The following is a 27,064-nucleotide window of genomic DNA, read 5'->3' as shown; positions in this document are numbered from 1 at the left end:
CTTAGTGGGTTAGTTCTCTGATGGTTTTTCTTCCTGAAATGGCTTGACAGATGGTTTTGCAAATGCAGCACATTAGCAGGGAGTGCTCCTTTCACTAGTACTTAGCCAGCAGATATGCATAGATGAATGAAACCTTGTCCTCAATAAAATGCAAATGTCTCCTTATTAGCTTAATTTGACTGCCCAACTAATAATTCCTTGCCTCAAGTACTATCTCCTCTCCTATCACCGCCATTTTAGGCATTCAACCTATTTCAGCATGAAACACATTTTGTGCTGGAATTTATTGCCTACATCAGTCTTTGCATTAACAAACATACCTGCCACAGTCATCAAGAGGAAGATACAAACTGACTGAAAGTAGATACAACAGTGTATGACCATTAAGAAGTGAGAAGAGATTTGGGTGGATCTTTCTCCTAAGTATGGCATAATAGCAGGTAATGCTGGATCACCAAACCATACTCTGAGTCATTTAGGGATGCGTTCATGCTATCTTAGAACACAAAAGCCAAAATTCTTAAACTCCAGAGCACAACACTAAGCATCTACACATATCTTTAAATTTACAAGGACTACAATTTGATTTTCAAATGTGCTTTTCTCTTTCTCTTGAGTAAAAGGTAAGTTGAGCCACTTACTTAGGCACCTCAATATGGATTAAAGGATCTAATTTTAACCTCCCAAATTTGAGAATCCTGGCCATAGGCCTATCTATACCTGCGTAGATGCAAGGTCAGTGATATATTTTCATCATGTTTCTCATCATAAAGAGGACAGCTGCAGCTACTGCAGAGAAAGGTCACCCCAATTTACAATTCTCAAGCCTTCTCTCCTTCTCCAGAGTAAATTCAAACATGCATAACATACATAGTGAACATAAATAAGAAAGATCATATTAACTTTCATTAAAACTGTATTTTTCTCAAGTAACTGGCAAACTTTTAACTTTGTGATTAACCTGTAGACAGAAGCCAGGAGAGGAACCCTTTCAGATCAGTATCTTCAGATCTGGGGTTTTAAAACTGGAATGTGTCAAAGTTCCAAAGCGTACACTAACTTTATGGTCCCCTATTTAGTTTGAGCAGATAATGAGAATTTTCAACTGGTTCATGTTTTGTTAAAACATATTAAATCAAAGAAATTGCATTTTACATCAGCTATATACAAGTGTAAATAAATAATGTTTTAATATAAAAATTGAAAAACAGAATGGGCATTAACTGCTGATGCAAGCTCATTTGATATTAAAATATATACATATTTTATATATAATTTATATATATAAGCAAAGCGGTTAATTTCCTTATATGCACTAAAACACTGCAACATTTCTCAACTCAAGGACCGAGGAAACAATTAGCTAACCATAGTCAATGCAAGCCCACAGCAAAGTTCCAGTCATGTTGCGGTATACCAGTAAGTACGTTAGGCCACTCAGATTTTGATGGTTTCAAAGGACATAAGTGTACCTTCATTATGGCACATATCATTTACGATGCCTATGCAGGCACAAGAATATCACATTAATGCATCAAAATTAAAAATCACTCTGCAATACAATAAATATTCCAGTGACCCAAATTTAAGAAAGGAACAAGTTTTTCAGATTTTTTACTGTTTGGGTAGCCTTCAAGAGAGTCAGCTATCTGAAGTAATAAAACCAGATTGAAACAAAAGTAAAAGATCCTCAAGATCTTCCAATGGAAAAGGAGAATATAAAAGATAAAGCAAGTCCAAAGCCAACATCCTTTAATTACTGTACAACACTGGTGCAAATCCTTTACTCCTATCCATACATAACAATTATTTTGCTATCACCCTTATAGGACTATAATGTATAATTTTTTAGGCTATATTTTGAACAGTCTACTATTTCTTTGGTGATAATTAAAATTTGTACTGTGTTTAGATTTAAAGCACAATGACTTGAGTATTAGATTACATTTAATTGAGAATTTCTTCCTTTCATTCTTCATTTTATATTTTTACAGGCGGTTTACATTCTGTATGTCAGAATCTTTTAATACATATTACAGGAATATCATGTAAACGAGCTTAATTTTATGTCTTATATTATATACCCCTAGCAAAAATTTGCTGCACTTTTCTGGCAACTGGACAAAATTTACAGAGACAGACAGTTTTCATTGTGCTAGCCAAAACTCAGTACTTCCCTTCCACCAAATATTGGGATTGCTTCAAACTTCTAACTTGCTACAGCAGATAAGAACATGAACAGCTTAATAAAACATGACTTTACAGTGGTCATCTGCTGCAAATACGAACATGCAAGAGGTCTGACATAAAGATTGTCAGCTGCTAGTGTTTCTAAAGGTGCCAAAATCAGCAGCTGAGGATTAGCTGTACGAAGGGCAGCCCTAACTCCACCATTCGTAAGAAGCTTCAGTTGCTGGAAATATAGCACCCCAGAAAAATGTATCCTCTGCTTATTAAAAAAATCAGTTCACACGCTGTCTGGTGGCCAGATATACTGTACACAGCTTTACCCAATTACACATCTGTAAAGGCTTTGTATAATGGAGAAAGGAACAAGTGTGAATATTTCTGTCTCTTAAAAAGAGATCTGAAAAATTAGACATGGTCTAAAAAGAGCAGTGCTTGGAATTCTTCATATACATGTGTAAACTGTATATGAAGTGGCCAGCCAACTGCAATTATGACAGTTCCTTCCTATTCCTTTCACTACTTCCTCTAGAAATACTGTGTATTCCTTCACTTCTTTTCAATGTGGACAAAATTTATTTGCGCTATAAGTAGAGTGATCTTTCAGAGAGGAGAGGGTGACTTTCTCACATGAGCAAAGTGTTCACATGTCACAAAGAAGATGTAGGAAAGAGAAACAGAATCTAGAATTGCACTAAACTCAAATATTCCCCTTCACAGGATCTATATCGAAGCAGTATCTGCATCACAGTCAGATGTCTAGCCCTCAGAAGTAGGAGGCCATAGATCTGTACCTTACCCACATCCTGTGCCCATAGAAGACACCTGTTCTAGCTTTGCAAGGAGAGCAAATCAATGACAGTTTATAGTAACTCCTTTTCAGGTGGTGGCCTGGCTTTCTTCCTGGCCATTCCCATTTGTTTTACAAGAACTTCTAGAAGGGAGCAAAGCCCTGTCGCAGTTGCCAATTCACACCAGTTGCAAACACGGTGACTCTGTGGTGTTACAACTTGCCCCCCACCAGTGTTCAGCTAATATCACAGCTAGTGCAGCCATCAGTACTGTTTATAGGATGCCATCCCACTTTTCACACCCCACAAATGGTACCTAAATCACAGATGTAGAAGCAGAACAGACCATTCAGCTCAGCGGATGTTCTGGAGACTGTCTCTAGCCTCCCTCTGACCCGGAATAAGGCCACCCCAGCACTGCTGACCTCCTTCCAGAACCAGGATTAAATAGTGAAAAGGCTGAAGAGAGTAGCAGAGAGAGAGAAGTGAGTATCATGGCAGCAGGAATGAGAAGGCAAGATACATCTGTCAACAGCTCAGCGAAAGCAGAGGAGCTGGTGAAGGGACTGCTGCAAGTCAGTATCTAGCACCAGGCCAAAGAGAGCAAGGCTGAAAATAGCTGGGCACTGGTGTGAAAGCTTGGCATCCACAGAAAGGACAAGTTGGACATTTCAGCATCTCCGCTCAGCGTGGGGTGAGCTCTCCCAGTGCGAGTCAGCGTTGTTCTGAAGTGGTATCAATCACAACAGGGTTTTCCCAAGGAATTATGCTCCCTGCAATGAGTTTTGCACAAGCTAACTCCAGCCCTTAGTTTTCATATCATATCATGCCGATATACAGGCTTTATGCATGTGTACACCAAAAGGAATAACATTCTATAAAGAGTACTGCAAAATCAAGGGTTTTAAGAATTGATGTAGCCCCAATGCACAAATCTGCTACTAGACTGGTATCATCTTAGAATCATAGAATCACCCAGGTGGGAAAAAACCTGTAAAATCATCAAGTCCAACCGTTACCCCAGGACTGCCAAGTCCATCACTAAACCATGTCAGTAAGGGCCTCATCTATACAATTTAACCCAACAACATGGCTTGTATCTACTTGGAGCAAACATTTGACCTCTGAGGTGTAAGAATACAAAATATGTAAATACTAATGCTTTTTCAATATTGCTCTCTATTTTTGAATCAAGGAAGTTAGTTAGATGATATAGTTTCCCCTGAGCGGTGAATTCATAAAGCAAAGGCAACCAGGAGCTGCTGCTGCTCAGAGATAAATCACTGCAAGAAGCAGGTTCTCCCATAGCTGCTGTGCTTACTGCTTTCTGATTTTCAGACGCCAAAAGTCTGAGAATATTCAGGTCTTTGCACAACATTCTCAATTAATTCTTCCGTAAATACTCATTTCTGAAATGAAGATTCAATACAAAGGCATAGTTTTATATAGGTGCATGGAAACTGAAATCTGTCAAACACATGCAAAAATATCAAAAGTAAACAGTACCACAGAAAGCATGGAGAAACAATTTTTGAAATGTCTTAATACAGTAAGGAAACAGAGACATACAGATTGATAGAAGGGCCAATCCATCTTTTGAAAACGAATTTGGCATAAAAACAAGAAAAAAAAACAAACCACAAACCAACTTAGTTTTGGTTGCTATTCAAAGCAATACTGAATACTCTTTGTTCCTTCGGTTGCACCCTGTTATATGTGGTGAAAAATAGATCTATATCAGACTCCTTTCCCCACTGCACCCCAGTACTATTATTCAGTATATTAAATTATTCAGTCTCCAGAAAAATAAAAACAACAAAGTTATGACCTGGCAACCCACTCAGCTGCAGTAAAACACTAAACCGTATCCACTACTGTATTCAGCTGACATTCAAAATCTGCTACCAACCTACCTGCTAATTTAAGAACTGTTTAGTTTTGACAGAACTTATCACAGTTTCAAAGTATTTCTCCACATCAGTCCAAGAAAACTACAAGGGCAAAATCTCAGTCACTCATTTTTTAGCAATTAACAAAAAAATCCACAATCTACAAGATATTTCAACAAATGTCATGTAAGTTTTGTCTCATTCATTCCCCATTTGCAACTCTGCTCCTGTCAGAAATTCATCCTTATTCTCTGCTGTACTCAGTGTAACATTGTCATTCGAAGGATAGTTCCTTTCCAAGAGACCATTATTAGCATAAAAAATAGGAGAGAACAGAGGGGAGAAAGGTTTGAGTAAAATAAATGTAAATTTACCAGCCCTTCTGGCTGTGATCTTGGAGCCATGCCGCAGTAATCGAATGCACACTTCCTTGTTGCAGTGGTTAACCATTCGCAAATGAATGCTTCTCTTGGTTTGGATTTTTACAAGACATTTCACCATTTTGACTATTAATTCCTCTTCTCAAAGTCTTGTAAAGGCTCTACCCATACCAGCTTTGACCTTTCATTGGGTTCCCACTGAGTTTTAAGAGACTAACACTAGTCAGTCTCAATGAATCAAATGACACACTTCTAACATGGCCAACAAGAATATCCCAGTAGGAAACAGAACGAGAGGCTATTTTTAAACATTTCCAAATGCCTCATAACATACAATACAAACTTCCACCACATCCCTCTCAGTTAGCAGTTGCTAGCGTAACAGCTGAACCACACACACAAGCATAAAAATATCCAAGGCATCAAAACATAGCACCATGAAACAAAAGGGCAGCATTTAGGATCTGTTTTTCAAAGGGTAAAATGACACTGTAGCCATTATTTTTCTGAAGAGCTTCAGTTTGGCTACTGATGTCAGTTCCCTACCACTGCCTAGAAAATATTTTCATAAAACATATATATTCAAAAGGAAAAGTCCTATGCTGTGTTTACAAACCTTAGTCACAAGGAAACCAGTAAGATGAAGCCTAAAATCAAAGCTGACCTGCCTGTGTATAAACAAGAGAAGAAAATTCCTAAGTTTGGGAAAAATGTGTCTCTGCATATGTGCTTCAGTTCCCACTTGTGGACAACTATTAGACACATTTTTTATCCACCAGAAAGAAGTGTTCTTCAGAAGGCTGGGCACCATCCTGTCCCCGTCCTGCAGAGATATGCAGGCTCCTAAAAAAGGCATGACGCACATAGGATGGCTGATAACTTGCTCCAGCTGGAAGCTGGAATGCAACCACGTGCACAGCTTCATACTATCCTAGTGGGAAGGAGCTTTTACTGGGCCCACTGAAACCACAGAAAGGAGATAAACTGAAAAGAGTGGGCTTGTGGGGTGCTAGTCGCTCGCTTCCCAGAATCCTTACCTTTAATATTTATGGCGTGTGCCATCTGAGTGTTCGTTATCTGACATCCTTGTTTCCTCTGAACCATAAATCAATGATGTGCATGTGAATATGTGGGAAAGAAGGGGGCAGGGGAGAGAGTCCTGAAATGAATGTTGACAAGCTGCATATTTTACACCAAGTGATCTCTCTCACGAAAAACATCTGCTTCAATGGAGGTTTGGGAAGAGTCTTTACAGTGGTTCCTCTCCCTGCCTGGCCCACATAATATGAAAATCCAGCAGTGCTCCTTTTTTACGCATTGCCCTGCAGGGAAAACACTCCTCTCTCCCTTTTTTTCTCTGCAAGCACTCTCAGGAAAGATCAAGTGCCTCTTTGCTTTCTATGTCCATTTTGTCACCACTTCAAAAGTAAGATTTTGTCTCCTTTTCTTATCTTTATTCTCACAACTGTTGCAACAGCCAAAAGAGAATTATTAAAATTTCACTTAAAAGGGTTGAATCTTCACTTTTTACACAGGTACAAAAACTGGAAAGCACCAATTCTTACAAAAGCCTAGCCACCAACATGTTCAATATGCAAAGGAAAGTCTCATCAAGGACACAAGTGTCAACTGGACAAGGCTGTGAATGATTTCCAACAGGAGAACATTCATGTGAATGAATAAACATTTATCATTTATGTTTCATGTGACCACGCTCATGCAAATGAGAAATGATTGTGAGATTTCAAGTCATTGCCCACAAAGTATGTATACAAAACTGAGATTTATGTTGAAATCTTGCAGCTCTCTTTCTCTACCAATAACTCTCAGCAAGTAAGGCACAGGCTCTATCTCTTTAGAAAAAGTAGACTTGCATGATCTGACATTAGCAGCACATTCTGTGTAACGGTTTGAAGATGTTTTTCAGCAAAGATTTTCAAGACAAGAAGCCTGCTTCTCTGCTGCATTGCTGCCCAGAACATTCTGTGTGAAGAAGAGAGCAAGCAAGGCAAAGGCTAATTGGTTTTGCAGCTCTTATCACTCTCCTCCTTCCTAATTTGCTACTTTATATAATACACAGCTGATGACTACTGATGGGAACTGTGGCAGAGAGACCCTTGGCATTTATGAGAAGGCAGAAAGCAGCAGATGGTTAGGTAGCGCCTGTTAAAACCAGAAAGTATGGTTTATGAAAGCAAAAAGAGTCCCCTTCCAAAACCAGAAAACTAAAACTAAAAAACACTCCGCAAAACTAGCATCCTTCCATCGCAAACAGAAAATTTCTATTCAAGAATAACAATTTCAATGTATTTGTGAAAAGAAAGTACATCACCTATTTTCAGATTTTAGAGGTATTTTATCAAGGTGATGGGGACAACATTGTTTAGTTTGTGACAAAAGTAGTGATCTTATTTTGTAGACACATGGCACGGTAAACACCTAGAAATCTGAGAATTTGTAACTGAGCTACGAAGGAATGCTGGGAGAGCTATTTGTTGTTAGGGCTAGTATTGTTATCTTGAAGCAAATGGTTTGTTTGTAAAAAAAGTTGTTTTCAGACCTTGTAGGGCTCAATTATATGGTTAGAGGACTGTAAATCCAAGTTCGTTGAATACAGACATGGTGATGCACACAGTGATGTTAAGATCTCCTGAGGCCAGAACGCTCTTTGGGAGAGTCCCAGAAGCTTGCAAGACAAAGTGTGCAGTAGGGGGAGAAACTTAAGATGACCAGATTTCATTCCATAAATGGAATAACGATCCAAAAATGGGAGAATGATCTCAACATTTAAAAACTACCAAAAACTAGTAGAAAATCACATTACATTCAACCTGTCCTAAAGTTTTTCACTTTGGCCTCTGCTAAGTTTAATGGCATATTAATGGAATATTAGAACAAATTATTTATCTCTACACACCAGAGGAATCTAAAAATGGAACTGGTATTTTATTTAGAAAAGCCGTTAAGAAATATGATGAACTCCCACATATTACAGTGTTTGTTATTATACACACACCCTCAGGTACAATCAGATAACAGGAGTATTGCTTCTGCTAATTTCACAGGGAAAGGCTGTTTGGTGTTATATGATACAAGAAGTTTCATGATTCTGTCTAATGTATTAAGATAAACTGTGTCTCATATACAGTAGGTGTGATTTTAAAAATATGAATGTTGACAAGCTGTGTATTAGTTCTACCCAGAGAAACAGTCAGCAGTAAACCTTTTTTCTTTCTTCCCAATAAAAATTAAGTGTAACTACGTTGAGCTGTGCCCAGGGGAAAAGGTGGACTAGATTACTTGTAATAGGGTTCTTGCTGTACAGACATGACATGTGAAGAGATACTTCACATTATTTCATATTTTGCAAGCATATTTTTAAATATTTGTCCATGCTACTATTCTTAAGTGGCAAATTTTTCATTTGTAGTGGCAAAATTTTCATTTGTAGCCTTAGCTACACCCACAAAAGCTCCATATGCCTCTGCTCTACAACCAAAGCTTACACAGGTGAGAGCTCACACAGCCAGCCAACTAGTCTGGTAGTAGCTGGTGTGTGTTTATTCCCACATATGCTTGTAAGATGCAACAAAGTCTCTGCAATATATAGTAAATGTCATTCATGCCAATTAATTGTCATTAATGCAATATTTCTTATATTTGAACAACACACAAAAATAAGTTTGCTAAAGGATAACAGCTCTCTGTACACAACTCAGATGCACAAGCATATAATTTCCTAAGGAAAACAAATTCTTAAAAGATCAAAGACAGCAACTAAAAAGTGTGTAACTCTCCAGGCAATTAAAAAAAATGAGGAACATGGATTTTAAACAGGAGAATTTAGAATAAATCTGTGTCATAAACTTTCTATTTTCTAAGATACGGTACTATGTAAATCGATTAATTAAACTACTGATGAATGCTACTTTCCCTTAGGTTGCTCCAAAAGCCAAAGTCAATGTTACCAGGAAACCTGAACAGACAGGTATCGAATAATGAGTTTTCATCACTTTGTCAAACTCACATTAATATCCTGTGACTCAAGAGGTGTGGTTTTGCCTTTTTTTTTTTTTTAGTTCTTTTTTTTTTTTTTAATTGGACAAATACATGAATCCCTGCTAATATCTGGTGCTGGGAAATCCAGACAATGATCTGGATTTCTTGGCAAAACAATCTTGGCAAAACAATTGCCAAGTGATCAGGACAGGCAATTATGTGTCTCACCAAATCAGGTGGTGAAATAAGGCAGCCATACAATTCTTCTAGCGATACCAAAAAAATGCAATGTGTTCAACTGCGCATGGAACAAGGACCATGCAAAGGACTTAAAGGACCATTTGGAAGGGTCTAATTTTGTCATCTATGACAAAGATGAATTTTGCAATCACACTTCTGAGTACGCTTAAAACTTCTTTAGGTAGGTGCATTCTAAAGAATATCTTTAAGGTTTAAAACATAGAAATGATCTTCCCAAGCATATCTGACACTCATACATGCAAAATCTAATTCCATGTGATAACCTTCTACACAAGACAGTAATTTTATGGTTGCATCTTTACAATACTATGCCTCTTTGTTCTGGAGACAGGAATAGACATTAGTGCAAAACAAATCAGTAGCAAGCAGTGTGAGAGCCTGAAGAATCTTAAGCTATAGCAACAAAGGACTGAGAGATGACCAGCAAAACCTAAAGCACAAGGACTTGAGACTAGTTTTTTAATTTGGCAAAATATGTATTTACTGGTGGCCAATCTCTTAGGTAAGTTAAGTTACATAACTATAATTTAAAACAGGAATAAAAGCACATTTAAGTAAGAATACCAATTCAAATCTAGGTGCTTAAATTAGTAATTGAACATCTGTATATGGCCTCTAAGTGCAGACTGAAGAATTACCTCTTGAAGAATGAGACACCAATAGACAAATTCAGGATATTTATGCTTGCCATTCTAATAAAAAATAAAATTCCATTACTCATTTTCAGGTCCTCTTCCATAAGTGTCAACTGCTAAAGTAACTATTACTATGAAATCACAGTCTTCTAAAATCTTTCTTTCCACAAACAATGGTCATTTATGAGCATACCCTTTCTTACATGTCTGCAAAACCACTGGACAATTTGTGCTTTTTTGGAGGACAGCTTCACTTCAGCATGATAGTCAGAGCAGATTTGTAAGATGGAATTTCATATGAGCTCCAGCTGTTTTTATTTTCCATCTGAAAGGATTATCCTAAGGACAACAAGGCAGGCTGAAGCTGCTAAAAAGCCCCTGCAGACTCTCCTATTGCCATCTTTGATGGCTTTGTCCCCTAGCAACTGTCAAGTAATTGGCACAAAATCATGTGACATTTTTTGTTAGTTGAGTTTCATACCACCTAGGTTCAGCCAACTCAGAGTTCATCTCTCCAGAAATTTCAGGAAGCAGAGGTATTTACTCAAGACACTGAGGCCACCATATTTTTGGCCGTATGTTTTGCTCGTAACATATAAAGCCAATTTAAAATTTAGAACAAGTAAGTTTTGCTCAGTTGAAAGACAAAGCTGTGCATTCTCCTGAGTCTGCCCAAGGTATGCGTATTTGATAGCACCATTATAGCCAGCCCTGCTAATATGTTCCTTGGGCCTACCTACACAGCACAGTGCAGCACTCTATGAAGGTCTTGGCCGCATCAGCAGCTGGAACATTGGTATGCATACAGCAGCACTTTGCAGAAATATCAGCATGGGTCCTGGAAGCTGCATTAGCCAACCCACAGCGTGAAGGGACATCTGACCTAGGCAAGGCTGTACCATGCTCTCAAGAGCATCAGCAGGCTTTTTAGAAAGCACCCCAGGGTGTCCACCCGCATCTCAGACCCAGACATTTAGAGAGGCACCAAGGCTGTTCACATGTGTAGCACACTAAAAGCAGTTTCCCCATGCAGTTCAATCAGTCCCAGGGATAGCTGCCTCCCTTCTCCCTACTCCGGCTCCTGCCTTTGGCCTTGCACAGGACCTTGCCTGACCCTCTCTGATAAGCCACTTAAAGGTTGAGCCAGGCACTAGTGAGACATAGTTCAGTTAGGGGTTTGGGGCAGGGAGTGTTTTGTTTGGTCGGTATTTTCTGATGTGTTTTTTTTTTCTTTTACTCCTTCTCCCAGTTCACTCTGAGGTGCAAGGGAGAAGATGGGAATCCACAAAATTGGGTTGACTGCGTGTGGGGAAGAGAGAAAGCATCAGTGTAAGAGAGCTGTGAGATCAGTTCAAACTGCAACTTGGTAATATAGCCAAGTTCACTACAGGAAAATACTGTAAAAGCTAAATACTGTTAACTTAGCAGCTGGTGGCATTTAACTATGCATAACATTCTACAGGAAACCCATCAGCAAATGTTTCTATTAAATTGTAGTAGTAATAACGACCTAAAAGGAAACATGACTTTCAAACTTACGTAATACACGTTTGAAACCAAAACTCTCTGTGGAGCGTATAGCAACCACAAGTCAGCAGTTTCCAAAACCGGATATCATTGCTTACAGCTTACACACAGTAAGTGTGGCAAAGGAGTCTTACAAGCAGCAAGCTGATGTTACTCTGTGGTGGTGGCAACTGCCTAGCAGGAACACAGTGTTGGTACTTTGCTGCCAGAAAGTGAATTCTCAGATACAGGTATTTCACAGCAGAGGAAAACAAGTAATTGTTAAAATTAACTACATGTTATGCAGCTCCTACTAGTAATTATAATAAACAGACATGCTAATTCACCCTGTTCTTACTACATTCAGTATTGAAACTCAAGTAAGAACCACTGTTAGGTTTTGTTTGCTTGGCTTCCTTTTTTATTAGGAAGAATGCAGTTTTCCTCATTTAAGTTGGCTAAGATGTTCATACCATTCTTTGTAATGGCTGGGTCTCAAAAAGATATGTGTTGAATGTGATTTTTATAATATCAAGGAATAAACAAATACATGGAAAACCTTGTTCTACGAAATATATTCAAGCTGATCTTCCAATAGCATCCCTTTCGTCAATGGGATTAAATTAGCAGAGAATCTTTCCTTGCTGACCTTCAAATAACATCCCTTTTTGTTAATGGAATTCCATTAGCAGAGGGTTTTTCCTAACATTACAACAGAAAGAATCTAAAAGTAAAGGGAAGCAAGAAAAACATACCTATCAGTAAGCTGCCAATTTTTACTCCTGAGTAACTGCAGTTAGTATTTAGTAAAATGGTGCTATATTGAGACTACTTATTTTCTGCTAAGCTCCTTTCACCTGACAAGCTAAAAAAAGATTCTAAAACTGAAAGCTTAACAGCAGTAACTTTCCTCACAATGTATCTTGCATGAGGCTTGATCCTTAAGCTGGTGATCATTTCTCAGTATGACGTGCAGATGCTTAACAGTGGACTCCTAATAGAAATTACTCGAAATTTTCCATATCCCTGAGTGCGTAATATAGATTTTTCCATATGTTTTATAGCAAATACTGCTAGTGTTTGGCATGAATTGAGTAAGTTACTCACCTTCATCTAAAGAAACCTCTTCCTCCTCACAGTGAGAAGGAAGGAGAGGCTGTAGAGGTTCCATGTTGATTATGAGTTGCTTGTTCAAGGCGGGAGAGCTGCGACTCTGGGTAATGCTGGTTCTAAAAGAATGGGGAAAACAGCATCAGCTTATTTGCAAGGAAACAACTGCAGTCCAATATGTCTCGTAGCAGACTCATTTTGCACATATTACACTAGGTCTTGAGCTATCGTCACAAGCTTTGCACGCTGAACGCTGCTTTAAACCATGTTATGTTGAACCCTCAGCAGATATAAATCTTTCAACATCTGAAGTGTAAGAGAAGGCTTTGTGCTGGTTTACTTCCTCTTACACAGCCTGACTCCTCTTCATCTTACATACGATTTCAGCATGTTGCTCCTTTCCATCCTGCACAGCACACATCAGTATTTGGCTTCAAGGAAAGGGAAGGTAAAAAGAATACAAAACATTTTGCTCATGTTGTTGCACTGCCTCCAGGACTGGGTGAAGGATTTTTTATGTTTTGAGCACTGCAGACTAAAGACTAAAGCAGGAACAACTGCATCTTCACTGTCTGTCTCTTAACAGATAGACAGTGCTCTCATTCTCACGCATCCTAGACTCTGTCTCTACACCATGCCGCCAGGTGCTCAGGCTGGTTTTCTTTCCTGTCTTACTTGGTTTTAACAGGCTTTCCTGGTAGCAGGTGTTGAACCTTCTCAGGGAAATCTGAAGAATGCTGTTGATTCACTTCAGCCAGGAGGCTCATTAGACTAAAATCACATTACTGAAAATGCAAAATAGCTCTTTAGAATAAGTTATCTAAGACTTACATGATACAGGCCTGAAGAAAGGGTCCTGCAATAAATCTGAACCATTACATTATAACATATTTACTTTTGATAACAGCAAAGATGAAAACGAAGAGGATTTGACTTGACTTCAAATGTACATAGGTACAGTGTGAAGCTTCACAAAATGCGTTTCAAGTTTGCACAGTCTCAGCTTAAAATTACACATAGAGTAACAAATTCAACAAAGTACCTGCTGCAAGTGGTAAGAAGGGACTGTGTGTTGCTGAGGGTTTAGGTAAACTTGGGACACATGTCATACTCTTGTTCACATTACATGTCATTAAATATTCTGTGGGGATAAACAAGCTTTCTTGCTCAATTGCCATGATTTCTTGCTCATTAATATATGCCCAAAGCTACTTACGTCCTCTCTTGCATGCTGTGAGCAGTCTCTAGTAACTATTTAGTTTAAATTTTCACTGTCTAGGGAAGTTTTTCAGAACACTGTAATTACAAGCATTCCAACTCAACAGTACTTCCAAAGGTTTGTTACGCAACCCCTGGATCTTTGTGCTTGCTGTAAAGAGCTAAAATCTAGTCCGAAATAGAAGCTGTGCTTGGTAGCACACACAGGGCTCCTACTCCGTACTTATTTACCAAGATCGCTTCTTCAGGCATGGTCTGGAAGCAAAATATTCAATCATTCAGTGTGTATTTTTCAGAAGAACTTGCCACAGCATTAATCTTGCATGACTACACACTCCAAGAGATCTTCCGTCTGTAGCGCTTTAAGTGTTTATGCCAAACACAAAGATACTGAACAGTAACCTGTTCACAACTGCATGTTTCTTTCTCAACGCAGCATGGTACCACTGAATTGACTTTGAGGGAGACAAAACTTTATATATAAATATAATTATATATATATAAAATATACACATATATAAATACATATTTACCTTCAGTCATATTTCACCTAGATGTTTTGCATCTGAAAAACTAACATTTCTCACCCCCAAATCCTCTTTCATAGAGTAACTTGTTTCTAAGCCTGCTTCTTTTGAGCTGAATATTTTCTATGCTTTTTGATGACCTTGCTATTAGGACAAGCTATTTACCTCTGTCTCCCATTTCAAAACCTGTGCTATAAAAACACTTGAAATAATTAGATTTTTTCTTAGTCTTTCTAAGAAACTGAACTTAAGGCTGCCATAATATTGTAAATACAAGTATTTTAAGAAGGTTAATCATTAAAAATATATATTCTTATTTATGGGTGTTAAATCCATACATCATTGTTCTACAAACTTATTTGCCCTCTGATTAGTTTCTTCATATACACTAAGAGTTTTAAATAATATGTTCAAAATAGTTTAAATACTGAAACCAAATAAAAGTAAAAAAATAATTTTACATTAAAATCTTTTCTTATCCTATGGAAAACAGAAACCCTACAGAAAGTAGACAAGAAGCTATTTCCTTATGTGAATAACTATTTTCATTTAAAATACATTTGTGTGCCCAAGTAATCTACCCTGCCTCAGTAGTAGACCTTATATTCTGCCTTTTGCGTTCTCAGTTAACACATTCTAGACTGTCACTTACCCATTTTTAAATGTAATCTGACAAAGTATGTTCGAAAGCATTACTGCATGTCCTGACTATTAATTACGTTAAACAGTTAGACAACATACTTAAAAATATTTGCTGCAGCTATATTCCTACCCTCTAGTAAGGATAATCCACTTTTCTCTCAAATATAGATGGAATATCCATATTCAATTAAAAATAAACCAAACCCACAGGCAAACCCCTGAAAAGTATCACAATAAAAACAGGGATATGGTTGTAGAATGTTCAGAAAGTTAAGTAACCTTTTAAAGAGGTCTTTAAACAACTTTTTCCTGCTAGCTTTTTTCTTCTTTTCTGAAGGACTTTAATTAGGTTCTTGTCAATTTTCATTGCCACTACAATGAGTCGTAACGACTAGAAAGTACTACTTTGCTTGCAAAGTCTAACTGCTTATTTTTAACAAGCCAGATTTTTCTCTGAAATAAAAAGATTCTCTGATCTTTTTCCTCTTTACTGAAAAAATTTCTTGCTTTTTAAATTTGACTGCATTATAAAAAACTATCAAATATACTTTTAAACATTCCCATATACATACACAGAAACTTTCAAAACCAGGCAAAAAATAGGAATGAAAAAAGAACATACTTTTCTGTCAGGATCATGTAATAACATTGTACGTATAACCCAAATAACAATACAAGCTATTTATCTAACAGTGATTGAAGCCAGCTTCACATATAGCTTCACACATATTTCCCAAGGCTTTCATACCTCATTGTGGAAGTTCAGAATGACAGCCATTACACCTCACAGTAAAGGAAAGAGAATTTCCTTGTAGAGAATGGTAATCCTCCTTAGTACTTAAACTTTAATATCAAATGTCAAGACATACCTGTGAACTTCAGGAGGTTCCCTCTGGATTTTAGAGCTTGCCTCCACAACCTCTTTGGCTACTTTTCCGCTGCATCAAAACATGAAATACATATTTGAGGAAATGCCAAGCACTATACACACATGAACAATTAAGTTACATTCAAAAGTGGAAAAGTAAGAAAAAAAAAATAAAACATATGTAGTGGAAATATAATGTTGCAGATTAAAAATGCTGCTAACCACTTGTCTCCAAAGCTACTAAGAAAAAGCAACCTTTTGTAATAGCATGCCAGGTGTGATTGGACTGTCCCACTAGTGCTCCCCTGGTCCACAGCTGCCCAGTTACAGGGGGCATACAATGTCTGACCTGGCCATGCATCCTTGTTTTTACAGAAGCTGCCACAAAAGTGAAGCCCTATTCTGGTGAAACTGATCTTTGACAAAACTCTGCAAGAAGCCTCCATTTTATTTACGAAGTGATGCTAAAGAGATAACAGAAAATCTTTCGAATCCTGACTTGAATTAGGTGTGAATGGATCCTCAAGAAGCAAAAGCCTTCAATTTGCCATGAGCAATTACAGATGTTTTCTCTTACTTTCTGAAATGGTTCACCATGAAAAAGAAAGCAAACACTCACCTGTATCGAAATCTACTGCCTTTAAAAAATATCTTGCTGCTGGACATTGTCTTGATCTGACTGGATTTTGCATACCTTGAAGAAAAATAACAGAGTCTGTCACATTTTCAGCACAGAAGGAACCTGATAAGCAAAACTGAAAAAGGCAAACTACAAGCTTTGTAATTTTTATAACACAAAGTAATATTCAATAATTGAGCTTTCCAACTTTTTTTAAGCCTTTATACAAATTAAAATATAAAACACACATATAACAATTCAGACAGCGTAGAATGACTGAACATAAACCAAGTGATTACCTGGATAAGAAAGCAAGAAAATTTAATGCAGACACTTGCTGCATCTCTAGGGATTTTCATTCACAGGATGAAGGAAAGATCGTGATACATCAAAAACCCCTAGGACAAGTTTGCCCTCACATCACCTTGTTTGTGGGAAGATACACCTATTTCCACTTTCCCGCTAGTAAAATAAAAACATAATAAAGAAGTAGTAATGCTTCTCTCCCGAAGCAGTTGAATTTCTCCATACAGTCAACTTCTTAGTAGCCTATATTATATGCTACTGCTTCTCTCTAATCACGAAGTACAGCTACGTTTTATCACAGTCTTTTATCACAAGGATCATGAAAGAGTACCTAAGACACACTACGTCTTTGAGGTTCTCTGCCTTCAAAGTGGCAAATTGATTTTGTATGGAATCTCTCATTCCCAGATCCTAATAGGCAATCTTCTATGGTCTGTATCTACTTGAAAATAATCACAACAGTCAACCCTGAGCCTGGATTGAGACAGGACTTAAAGCTCTGCTTTTCAAGACATGCCAAGTGATGTTGACCTTATTTTAAATTCCACGTCTCAAGCTCTTCTAAGCAGAGGATAGGACCAAATCTAATGAAGATAAAGAGTCATCATCATGAATTACTTACAGAACCTGGCTATGACTGTTCTGATCTTGTTAGAATACCTTGTTGGTATAATACAGAACATCGACAGGATTTATCTAATGCTGTCATATTACTAACAGTCCACACTACACAGCCCAGTTTCTCTGAAATGTATGAAAACTTTTGCTGTTTCAAGAGTACCCTCCTAAGCCTGTATTCACAGATTGCTTTGGCTTCAGTTTCATGTTTGGAGGATTCTTGTCATTTTTCTGCACTCCGCCTATTAACCATTACTATTTTCCAATCTATCAGCCAGATTCCTCTCCATTGAATATCACTTCCAATCTTCATTTTAGTAAAGCGGTTCTCTTGTAAGACCCACTAAAATCAAAAACAGCAAGAATAATTTAAAACTATCATGCTGAAGAAATAACCCCACAGTAGTGCCCTGAAGACATTTGAAAAGTAATAAAAAAAACATGAGAGAAGCAGCCCTGCAGACACAAAGGTCAGAGAAGAAGGAGGGGAGGAGGTGCTCCAGGCGCTAAAAGAGAGATTCCCTTGCAGCCCATGGTGCAGCCCATGGTGCAGCAGGCTGTCCCCCTGCAGCCCATGGAAAACCAGGCCAGAGCAGATATACGCACTTCAGCCCATGGAGGACCCTGCGCTACAACAGGTAGACATGCACTGAGGGAAGCTGCAGCTTGTGGAGAATCCACACAGGAGCTAGCTCCTTGCAGGAGATGTGGCCCATGGAGAGAAACCCATATTGCAGAAGGTTTATCCTGAAGGACTGCAGCCCATGGGAAGGACCAATGCTGGAGCAGTTCATGAAGGACACTACAGCAGGGGAAAAGTGTGGGGAGGAAGGAGTAGCAGAGAAAAACTGCTATGAACTGACTGAAACCCCCATTCCCTGTCTCCCTGTGCTGCTCAGGGTAAGGAGACGATATAGCAGTCAGAAATGAAGGAGTGAAGTTGAGCCTGGGAAGAAACAGGAGAAGGGTGTTTTTAGGTTTGTCTTCACGACACTTTAAAATAGAGTAAGTAGGTGAGAAACACATTAAAGTAACCTTCCCCAAGTCAAGTTTGTTTTGCCAGTGACAGTAACAGGTAAGCAATCTTTCTGTCTTTATCCCAACCCATCAGCTGGGTATGCATCTGGCACCTATTCGAGGTCAAACCCACCACAACCATGTGACCAAAACCCAAACAGTTAATATTACAACCATTTAGCAATAAGAGGAGAGAGATGATATTCCTATGAGTCTCCCTCAGCACTAATTTTTTTTCCTTTTGGTGGGAATTGTTTCCTATTCCCTACATTTATTTCTAGTAACATAAAATAAAACTGCTTAAACACCACACACTATTTTCCTATTTACATGTACTTCCAACAGAAAACACTTCCTGATATTTTTATTAATTCAGTCCTGAACACAGTAGATGTTAACACACAGAATTAAGAGCTGTATTTTACCAGCTCATATTTCTTGTTTCTTCACTGAGCATATCAATTGAATAGTTTATATTGATATAGTATTTTATCAGTGTTGAAACAAAAGAAAGAATCTTCTTCAAAATGAAGTAGGTCATTATATCCACATTAGAAGCACATTCTTACTACTTAGTTATTATTTACACTTACAGCAGTCCTCTGGTGTTGCTATGTTCCAACACAGAAATGGTATTTTTTTATAAAATATGCAAGATGCTGTAAAGAAAGACTAAGTGGGAAGAATGAAAGCTACATGTCTAAAGGGGAGCGTCAATAAACAGATCTAACAAAGTCAGTGGAGGGCAGAAAGAGCTTTTTAATGAGGAAATATTTTCAAGTTCTCTTTTAGGAAATAGGAAGGAAGACGCTTCTTTTTTCTTGTCAATTTATAGACTTAAAATAAGAAAAAAAAGAGGTGGCTGGCATCTTTCAAAATGTGTCAAGAACATTTTCTTTTCTAAATCATTGTATTTATTTTTTTATTTCCAATCAACTCTTACTAAACCTTAGAGAGTGGAAGAACATTACCTAGTGGCAGAAGAGCCCAGAGAATCAAGCATAACATTGTTTCCTCCATTTTAAAGGTATTCAACAGCCGGGCTAAGATAACAACTGTGTTCCCAGACACAAAGGCAGTACTGTGTCCATTCCGTGACACACTACAGAAAGCAAAAAGAGTGTGCTGGGAAAAGTGTAATTACTCACTGCCAAAACCCTCCTGCCTCATGCAGATTTTAAACACTTTATAATACTGGCTTGAAATGAAATAATATTCCTCATTAACTTGCATATTTCTTTTTGTCTTTTGAATTCTGCTAATAAAATGGAACATTTCACATTCAACAATCTTCTACTCACATGCACATTTTTTTACTTTTATTATAGGAAATTACTTCAGGTTTACATACTTGTAAAAAGCCTGGTTCTCCACCCCACATTTCCAAAGATGCTTGCAGGCTGCTGGTGTAGAGGTATGGAATGACAGCACAGTCTTTTTCTAAGTGCAAGGAAAAGAAGGCAAATAAAAGTATTGAAAATGTTGAATTCTCAAAGATTGAAGTAGCTCTTCCTGACAGCATCACCATGAACCAGATACACTGAAGACCAAGCTTTCCTGTGTAGCCTCAATCTGTGGTTCACCCACGCAAATACAACTCATACACAGCCGATAATTAAACTGCCTAAGCAATTGTTTCAGAAATAAAAGGAATTGTTGGAGGGGGGCAAAGAAGAGCATATGTACATATTGTTTGTAGAATAAATCTGAACCAACTGTATTCAGGCCAAAATCAAAGGAGGAAAGTCTCCATGTTCAATATTCCACATTGCGTAGTTGCTGCACCACTTACCACCCACTTCTCCCCATTTCCTATGTCCCACCATCAAATCCTCGTTGCAACCACAAAACCAGCCCCTGATATCTCTGAAATTATTGCCTTCCTCCATTTTCTGTTCCTCACCTAGATTGTATCTAAAGCCATAGCCTTGAGCTGTCTCATTTTGCAGTAGGAAAAAATCTTTAAAAGTTCAATGGCAAGATAGAACTCTTATCTACCTAGGACAGACTCCAATCTCTTCAGCTGACCAAGATTTGAGAAGATGATCATAATTAGCCAAAAATACCTCACACTGATCCTGAATTTTTAACCATATACAGATGTCACTCATGTTTTAGAGTGGGTACAGCTTAAGTGCTTTAAAATCCATTAAAACCTGACTACACAGACAACCAAAACCATGAGCAATCAACACAGTACTGCATGAATGTTAAGTGATCAGTGTCTCAACCCTCTGCAAATTAGACATTCTTTTGACATCAGCAATATTTACATTTACTCATCTTCTATATTTTAGGTATAATAGGAAGTACACTTATTGGTTGTTTAGATATTTGTTTCATTGAAAAATGATGTTATGTCTTAGTCGGTTCTAACTCAAATACAGAAGTTCTGTAACAGTATTAAACCTGACCTCTTTCTGAGCTCCAAACACGTAAAAAGTCTTCCCTTCAAATTTCAGTTTGTAGACATCACACCTAGAAAGAGAAAAATAATTTAAGTATAGGAAAAATAGAACAACAGGTAAGAAAAGCAACTTACATGCAAGTTTCCCCAAATCCCAAGCCAAGTGTGTCAAATGACAAAGAGCCTCAACAGACCTTTAGCATAAAAGCATTTTCTTTGGATTAGAGAACGTAAGCCCAGAGTATTTATTTTACATTCCTATGCATCTTCAAAGAATTAACTTTGACTGCTAGAAAATGAAGAGGAAATTAAAAGTAGGTAGAAGCTCATGTTTACATTCCATTTACTATGCAGTTTGTAATTCCTCTTATATTTTAAAATCTTGGAAGTTCTAATGTAATTAAATTGAGGTAATGTTGTGGGCTATAGCAGTTATTTTTCTCCTTCTTAGTAGCTGGTGCAGTGCTGTGGTTTTGACCTTCAGCCTGGGAACAATGCTGAGAACACCAATGTTTTTAGTTGTTGCTAAGTAATGTTTACTCTGATCAAGGACTTTCTCAGTCTCATGCTCTGCCAGGGAGGAGGGGAAGCAGAGGCAGGACACCTGACCCAAACTGGCCAAAGGGGTATTCCATACCACGACACATCATGCCCAGTATAGAAACTGGGGGGAGTCACCCGGAAGGCCCAGATCCCTGCAGGTCGGGCTGGGTATCGATCGGTGGGTGGTGAGCGATTTTATCCTCTCCCCTTGTTATTTCGCTAATCATTATTCTCATTGGTGGTAGCAGTAGTGGTTCTGTATTACACCTTAGTTACTGGACTGCTCTTATCTCAACCCGTGGGAGTTATATTCTTCCAACTCTTCTCTCCATCCCTCTGGGAGCGGGGGGAGAAAGAAGGGGGGAAGTGAGCAAACGGCTGCGTGGTTCTGAGTTACCAGCTTGGCTTAAACCACAACAGGAAAAGATAATACTCTTATCTCTATCCTTATTTATTTGTGCTTCCATACCACACATCTTAGTAACTGACTACTCACAGATAGAACACATAGGAAGAAAAAGAAAATGTTTGACAGCAGTTATTACTGGGGCCTTGTGACTTGCAAACCTATGTGAAAACTTAATATAACCATGGTTGAAAGCACAATTCACATACAGAATAGCAGTGTACCTGCTATATGGAATATTAAGGTGATACAATGTCTCTACTTAAAATGTAGTGGAAATTTTGTCATAATCACAGCCAAAATGGAGGCACTGTAGCTTCTTAAACTTCTCTAAAGGTTTTGGATGTCAGATGATTGAAATGGGAACAATTCTGGAAGCAAGGTCCATGCTATCCCTGAAACTTTATAACAAGAGTTTGCTTTAACATTAAATAACAACAAAAAATCATTCCAATTGAGAAAGCTTTTCCATTAAAAAGAAAATCTCAGATATGAATTTGAGCTAATTTCAGCTAATATCAGTTAAAGCTACTAGCACTCACTTTTAGATTTCAGAAATGAAAGAAGCAGTACATGGCATTCAGAGAAATCTCACCAGATCTACCTTTTAATGGCCAACATAACACTGAGACAGCTTGATGGCTTTTCCTCTATCACTATTTCATTTTGTCTTTGGTTTATATGCCAATGGACCAAAGGAATACACCAATATTTCTGAAAGGACATATGATCCTTGAGTAAGATGAAAAAACAAGTGCTGTGAAACTCATTTCCCACAGTATGGTACATGCTTGGCAAGTGCTATTCTCTCCTCCCTGCACCGTAGACTAAAATTACAGTTATATTGTCCTTATGCCAAAAGCACATACCACCAAAGCACTGTGACTAAGGCTACCTGAAATTAATGCCAGGGCAACTGCAGCCCAAACACAGAATCACAAATGGATGGTATTTGACAGACATGTCTCCAGAGGTCCATAGGGAACCGAATCATTGTCCTGGGTTCAGCTACAGCAGGTTCAAACCACGACAATCATACAGACAGGACTACACTGACTTTACATTTCTGAGAATTTCAGATTAATCAACTATCGGGGAGGTTTCTATGGATATACAGAAAATAGTCCAGTTCTACACAAAAAAACATCTCACCATTTCTTCACCTTCTGGCCATCTTCTTCAACCTCTGTGGCTGAGGTGAAGCAGCCACATCTAAGTAACTGGTGTTGGCATCTGTTTAGCAGCAGGGCTAAAGTGTAATTTATCAATGTGTAAGCATGTTTGTGCTCACTCTGAGCCACATTGCTGACGGCATAGCCAGCTGCTGTTACCCCACCTGCAGGAGGTCTGTGTTACCTCTCCCTCAAACATGGTTGAGGCTACCCAATTAAGTCAAACATCTTACAGGAGCAGAAAAGAAAAGCAAAGCAAAGCCAGATAAACCAAGGACGATTGTGTAAGTGTCTACTTCTTAAAAACAGAGGCTAAAAAATACAAATTCAGAGCATTCTCACCTCCTCCTTTGCTTACCAAATAAATCCTTCTACAGTGTTCAAATTGAGGTTAATTAAATGAGGAAGTAGCAACATTTCCAAGAGCTAAATAAAGATGCAGGTGGACTCTTGCAAACTCTTCCAGACATCTCTGCCAATAAGCCTCATTGGTGATTTACAGCATAGTTGAAAAATTAGCTTACTCAATTTTAGCATTAGGGCATTATGTTGATTAATACACTCTGTGAAATAATTTTCACTGGAGGAAGAACAAGACCAAATTATTATTAGTAGTATACTTCTCATCTACCATCCTTTAAAACAGAAATATGATCAGACAAGCAAAGGAATATTCACACGGTTCATCTTAAAGACAATAAATGCAGGTGAAGATAGTAGGAAGAAGGGAAGACACAGGAGAGAAGACTCATATATTTACCTCCTCTTACTTCACATGCTTACCATTTTAACAAATGAATTCTTTTATTCCCCTGGAAAACTACAAATCCTGCAGCTGTGAATCCTAAAAATGTAGTCATCCCCATTGAGTCCTTGAAAAAGAAAAAAGGAAAAATAATTTTCCTCTCTTCCAATGAGGTACTTCCTTCTTACAGTATAAATTGTTACTCCACTATAAATTACCTCTATTTTATTTGGGTTTTCAAAATCAATTTTGCCTTCAAATTTAACACTTTTAAAGAACCAAGGTTCTCTTCGCGATACAGGCCCTATTTATTTCTAGGCATTTAAATGAATAACAGCAACTTATGTTTTGTTTCGGTCTACTTCTAGCTGATGACAACAGGGAATCCTTAGGTATATTACTAATTTTGTTGAAAACATACTTCTGTGTAAATCATTCTTAACGTTCAGACTAATTACAAACCACTGATTCATATCTGCTTCAACACTGATATATTTTAAGATTTCATAATACGCTTTTCCTCTGCGAGATGTTGTGTTGGAAGTAGTGCTGACAGTGTTTACTACAATAAGCAAGTACTCTTGAGTACAAACCAGAACATACAGTGCACTTGCCTTTCAAATAGGAAAGGCTATTTTTTATTTTTTTAATTCCAAAAAAATAGTTCTGTAATTAAAGTAACTAAAAATGCAGGTGTAAGGGATAATCAGAACTGGTAACTAAAATCACCTACTTATAGAGAACCACAAAATAGCAAAGTGGAGGAATATACAAATGCGTATCTGGTTCTCTTCTCTGCATCTTTGGCTTGTTGTTCTTCCTAAGATCTGCATATTTTGAGAGTGTTTGAAGAACTAATCTGCCAAGGACTAACAATTTGTTGCATCTTCTGGACAGAACAATGCTAAATCCTGAAAAACTTGACAAACAAAATATTTCATACTTAGAGGATTTAGATAAATTTTTGCATTAAATGCAAAGAAATTATGAAGTATAATCAAAGCTTTTGTCATGACGCTCTACTACAGTCTCCTATGATGTTCTGTTTCCTTTGGAGAGACCTTTCCTTTGACTTATGCAGAAGTGTTGAGCAGTCAATGTTCTTTCAATGTTCTTAAATGTAATATATAGATCCAGGGCAAGTTCTTTTATAAATTACTACCTATTTGTGATTGGGTGAAAAACAGATAAATCAATTAAATTAATGTCTTTTTATTAAATGCTAGTAAAAAGAACATTTTATTAAATGTTAGTAAAAATAACCGTTACCTTGCAAGGATGAGGATCAACACCATAAGTTTCCAAAGAATATGCTTTCAGGAGCAAATTAAATTCAGCAACAGCTGGGCTCTGACCTCTGAAATTACAAAAGAAACAGTACTTTCATAAAATCATAGAATGGTTGGGGTTTGAAAGGACAGAAAAAAAAAACCAAACAAAAAACAATGGAGAAAAAGACTTTTTGACTGGGGAGTTTAAAACCTAAAAAAGGAGGAAAGAAAGGGTATCACTGGAGAAAAAGACTTTTTGACTGGGGAGTTTAAAATCTAAAAAAGGAAGAAAGAAAGAGTATCACTAAGATACAAACTATTTCAACCATGTTCTCTTTATAATATATAGAAAACTTTTTGCATGTTTTCTCCTTCCGATTGTACAGTGATGGTTTTTTCTCAATCCTGAGATAACATCATGTTACTGGCATTAACCAGAGCTATCCAATATCCTGCAAGTATTTTTTGTCTTCTGATGTACATGCACATCACCTTGAATATGAAATAAACCTCAGTATCTGTTTTCCACAAACTCCTGCTCCCCAACTAATATAAAAGGATTGTGCAGATTAACAAACATTCCTTGAAGTGCAGGATATAAACACGTCAATCATAGAATCACAGAATCATAGATCATATTACACTGTCTACTCAGATGCATGCCTAATTATAGCAGCGCCTGTTACCAACATGATAGTTCAGAATCTGTCAGCATTTCCATTATATGCCCCTATTTTTAGGGTGTCTATAATCAACTATGAATATACACATGCAAGACTTGAGTTCTAGAGTAAGTTTTGTTATTTGATTTTTTCTCTTGTAATGCCTTCATTTCTAACGCTGTTGCAATGAATTCTTAACACAGATTTACAACGCCTGTTTGTAAGTGAACTGTTCTGAGTATTATTTTATTTATATATTTGCATGACTAGAATATATGATTCTGATAGATAATATGGTTTTGTGACAATCAGCAGTGCTTAGGACCTCTAGAAAGTCAGGCCTCATAAATGCTTCACATGCAAATTACCCAAAAAATAAGCCATCAACAATGGCTCAAAGAGCTACCCTCTGTTCTTCAAGGAACACAGCAACAGTCATACTTTATCTTATCCCTGCATTTTTGGGGTCCATTCTCACATTGTGACTAACAGCACTTGGGAACGGGGAATTTAAAAACTGCTCTGTGCACTGATGTAGAATAATTTCCCTGTAATCTGTTATCGTCAAGTAGCTAGAAACTAACAAGCATTGACATATGAGATTCAGTATGCAGCCAAAGTTCAGTTTAACAATTAAGACAATGTCTAGCATCCTTGTGAATGTCAAATCCCATCTTGAACCCTCCAAGCCAATGCCCTGTGGCAATGTGTCAATAACTTTTTCTGTTACAAAGTTTTAATTTGTGCTCATTTGTACTTCACTGCTCATCATCTCCCAGTCAACACCATGATACTTCTTTTGGTGTCTTACATATGTCTTTTGGTCCCCTTTGATACTACACTATTTGCACCTTATATTTCAGATCACATTTTTGTTGATGTTTAGCTTTTAAAGAAAAAAACCCACACAAGACTAGAGAAACAGCTCTTCTGTTTCCTTCCTTTTTCCGTCTCTTTCTCAACACTTTTCAATGAAGCAGAACATGTGCAAGTAGAACACCAAAAATTATAAATGCACATTTACACAGCTAAATATTTACAAATTTTTACCACAAAAGCAGCAAACAAACCAAAAATGCTTATTTTCCCAATTAGCATTTAGTAGCAATGTAGTAAACTGTTCTTCTCCCTTTTCAATACTAATAAATCACAACTTTAAGTGTAATCTCAACTGTAAGACCACAAATGAGCCTTAAAAAGGCAACAAGTTTGTTTCATATACCAACTAACTTCATAGGATGGCTGTAACTAACTAACTTGACCTAAATTACTTAGAACACTTATG

General features: G+C 37.6%; 1 protein-coding gene across 3 annotated transcripts in view; it reads right to left on the bottom strand.

The window, feature by feature from the left end:
- Positions 1–27,064, bottom strand: part of FRMD3 (FERM domain containing 3) — a 142,448-nt gene that overhangs the window by 6,540 nt on the left and 108,844 nt on the right. For all 3 annotated transcript variants that reach the window (XM_030471029.2, XM_030471030.1, XM_030471031.1), the window contains 7 exons: positions 25,116–25,203; positions 23,885–23,973; positions 20,988–21,051; positions 19,925–20,013; positions 16,633–16,707; positions 16,015–16,083; positions 12,756–12,877 (listed from right to left, as the gene is read on the bottom strand). In XM_030471029.2, coding sequence (XP_030326889.1) covers positions 12,756–12,877; positions 16,015–16,083; positions 16,633–16,707; positions 19,925–20,013; positions 20,988–21,051; positions 23,885–23,973; positions 25,116–25,203 — 596 coding nt within the window. The remainder of the gene's footprint in view (positions 1–12,755; positions 12,878–16,014; positions 16,084–16,632; positions 16,708–19,924; positions 20,014–20,987; positions 21,052–23,884; positions 23,974–25,115; positions 25,204–27,064) is intronic.

This window comes from Strigops habroptila, chromosome Z (genome assembly GCF_004027225.2).
Source record: "Strigops habroptila isolate Jane chromosome Z, bStrHab1.2.pri, whole genome shotgun sequence".
In the NCBI taxonomy this organism is placed as follows: Eukaryota; Metazoa; Chordata; class Aves; order Psittaciformes; family Psittacidae; genus Strigops; species Strigops habroptila.
The sequence above is the reverse complement of the archived record's forward strand: the minus strand, read 5'-3'. Positions and strand labels throughout refer to the sequence as shown.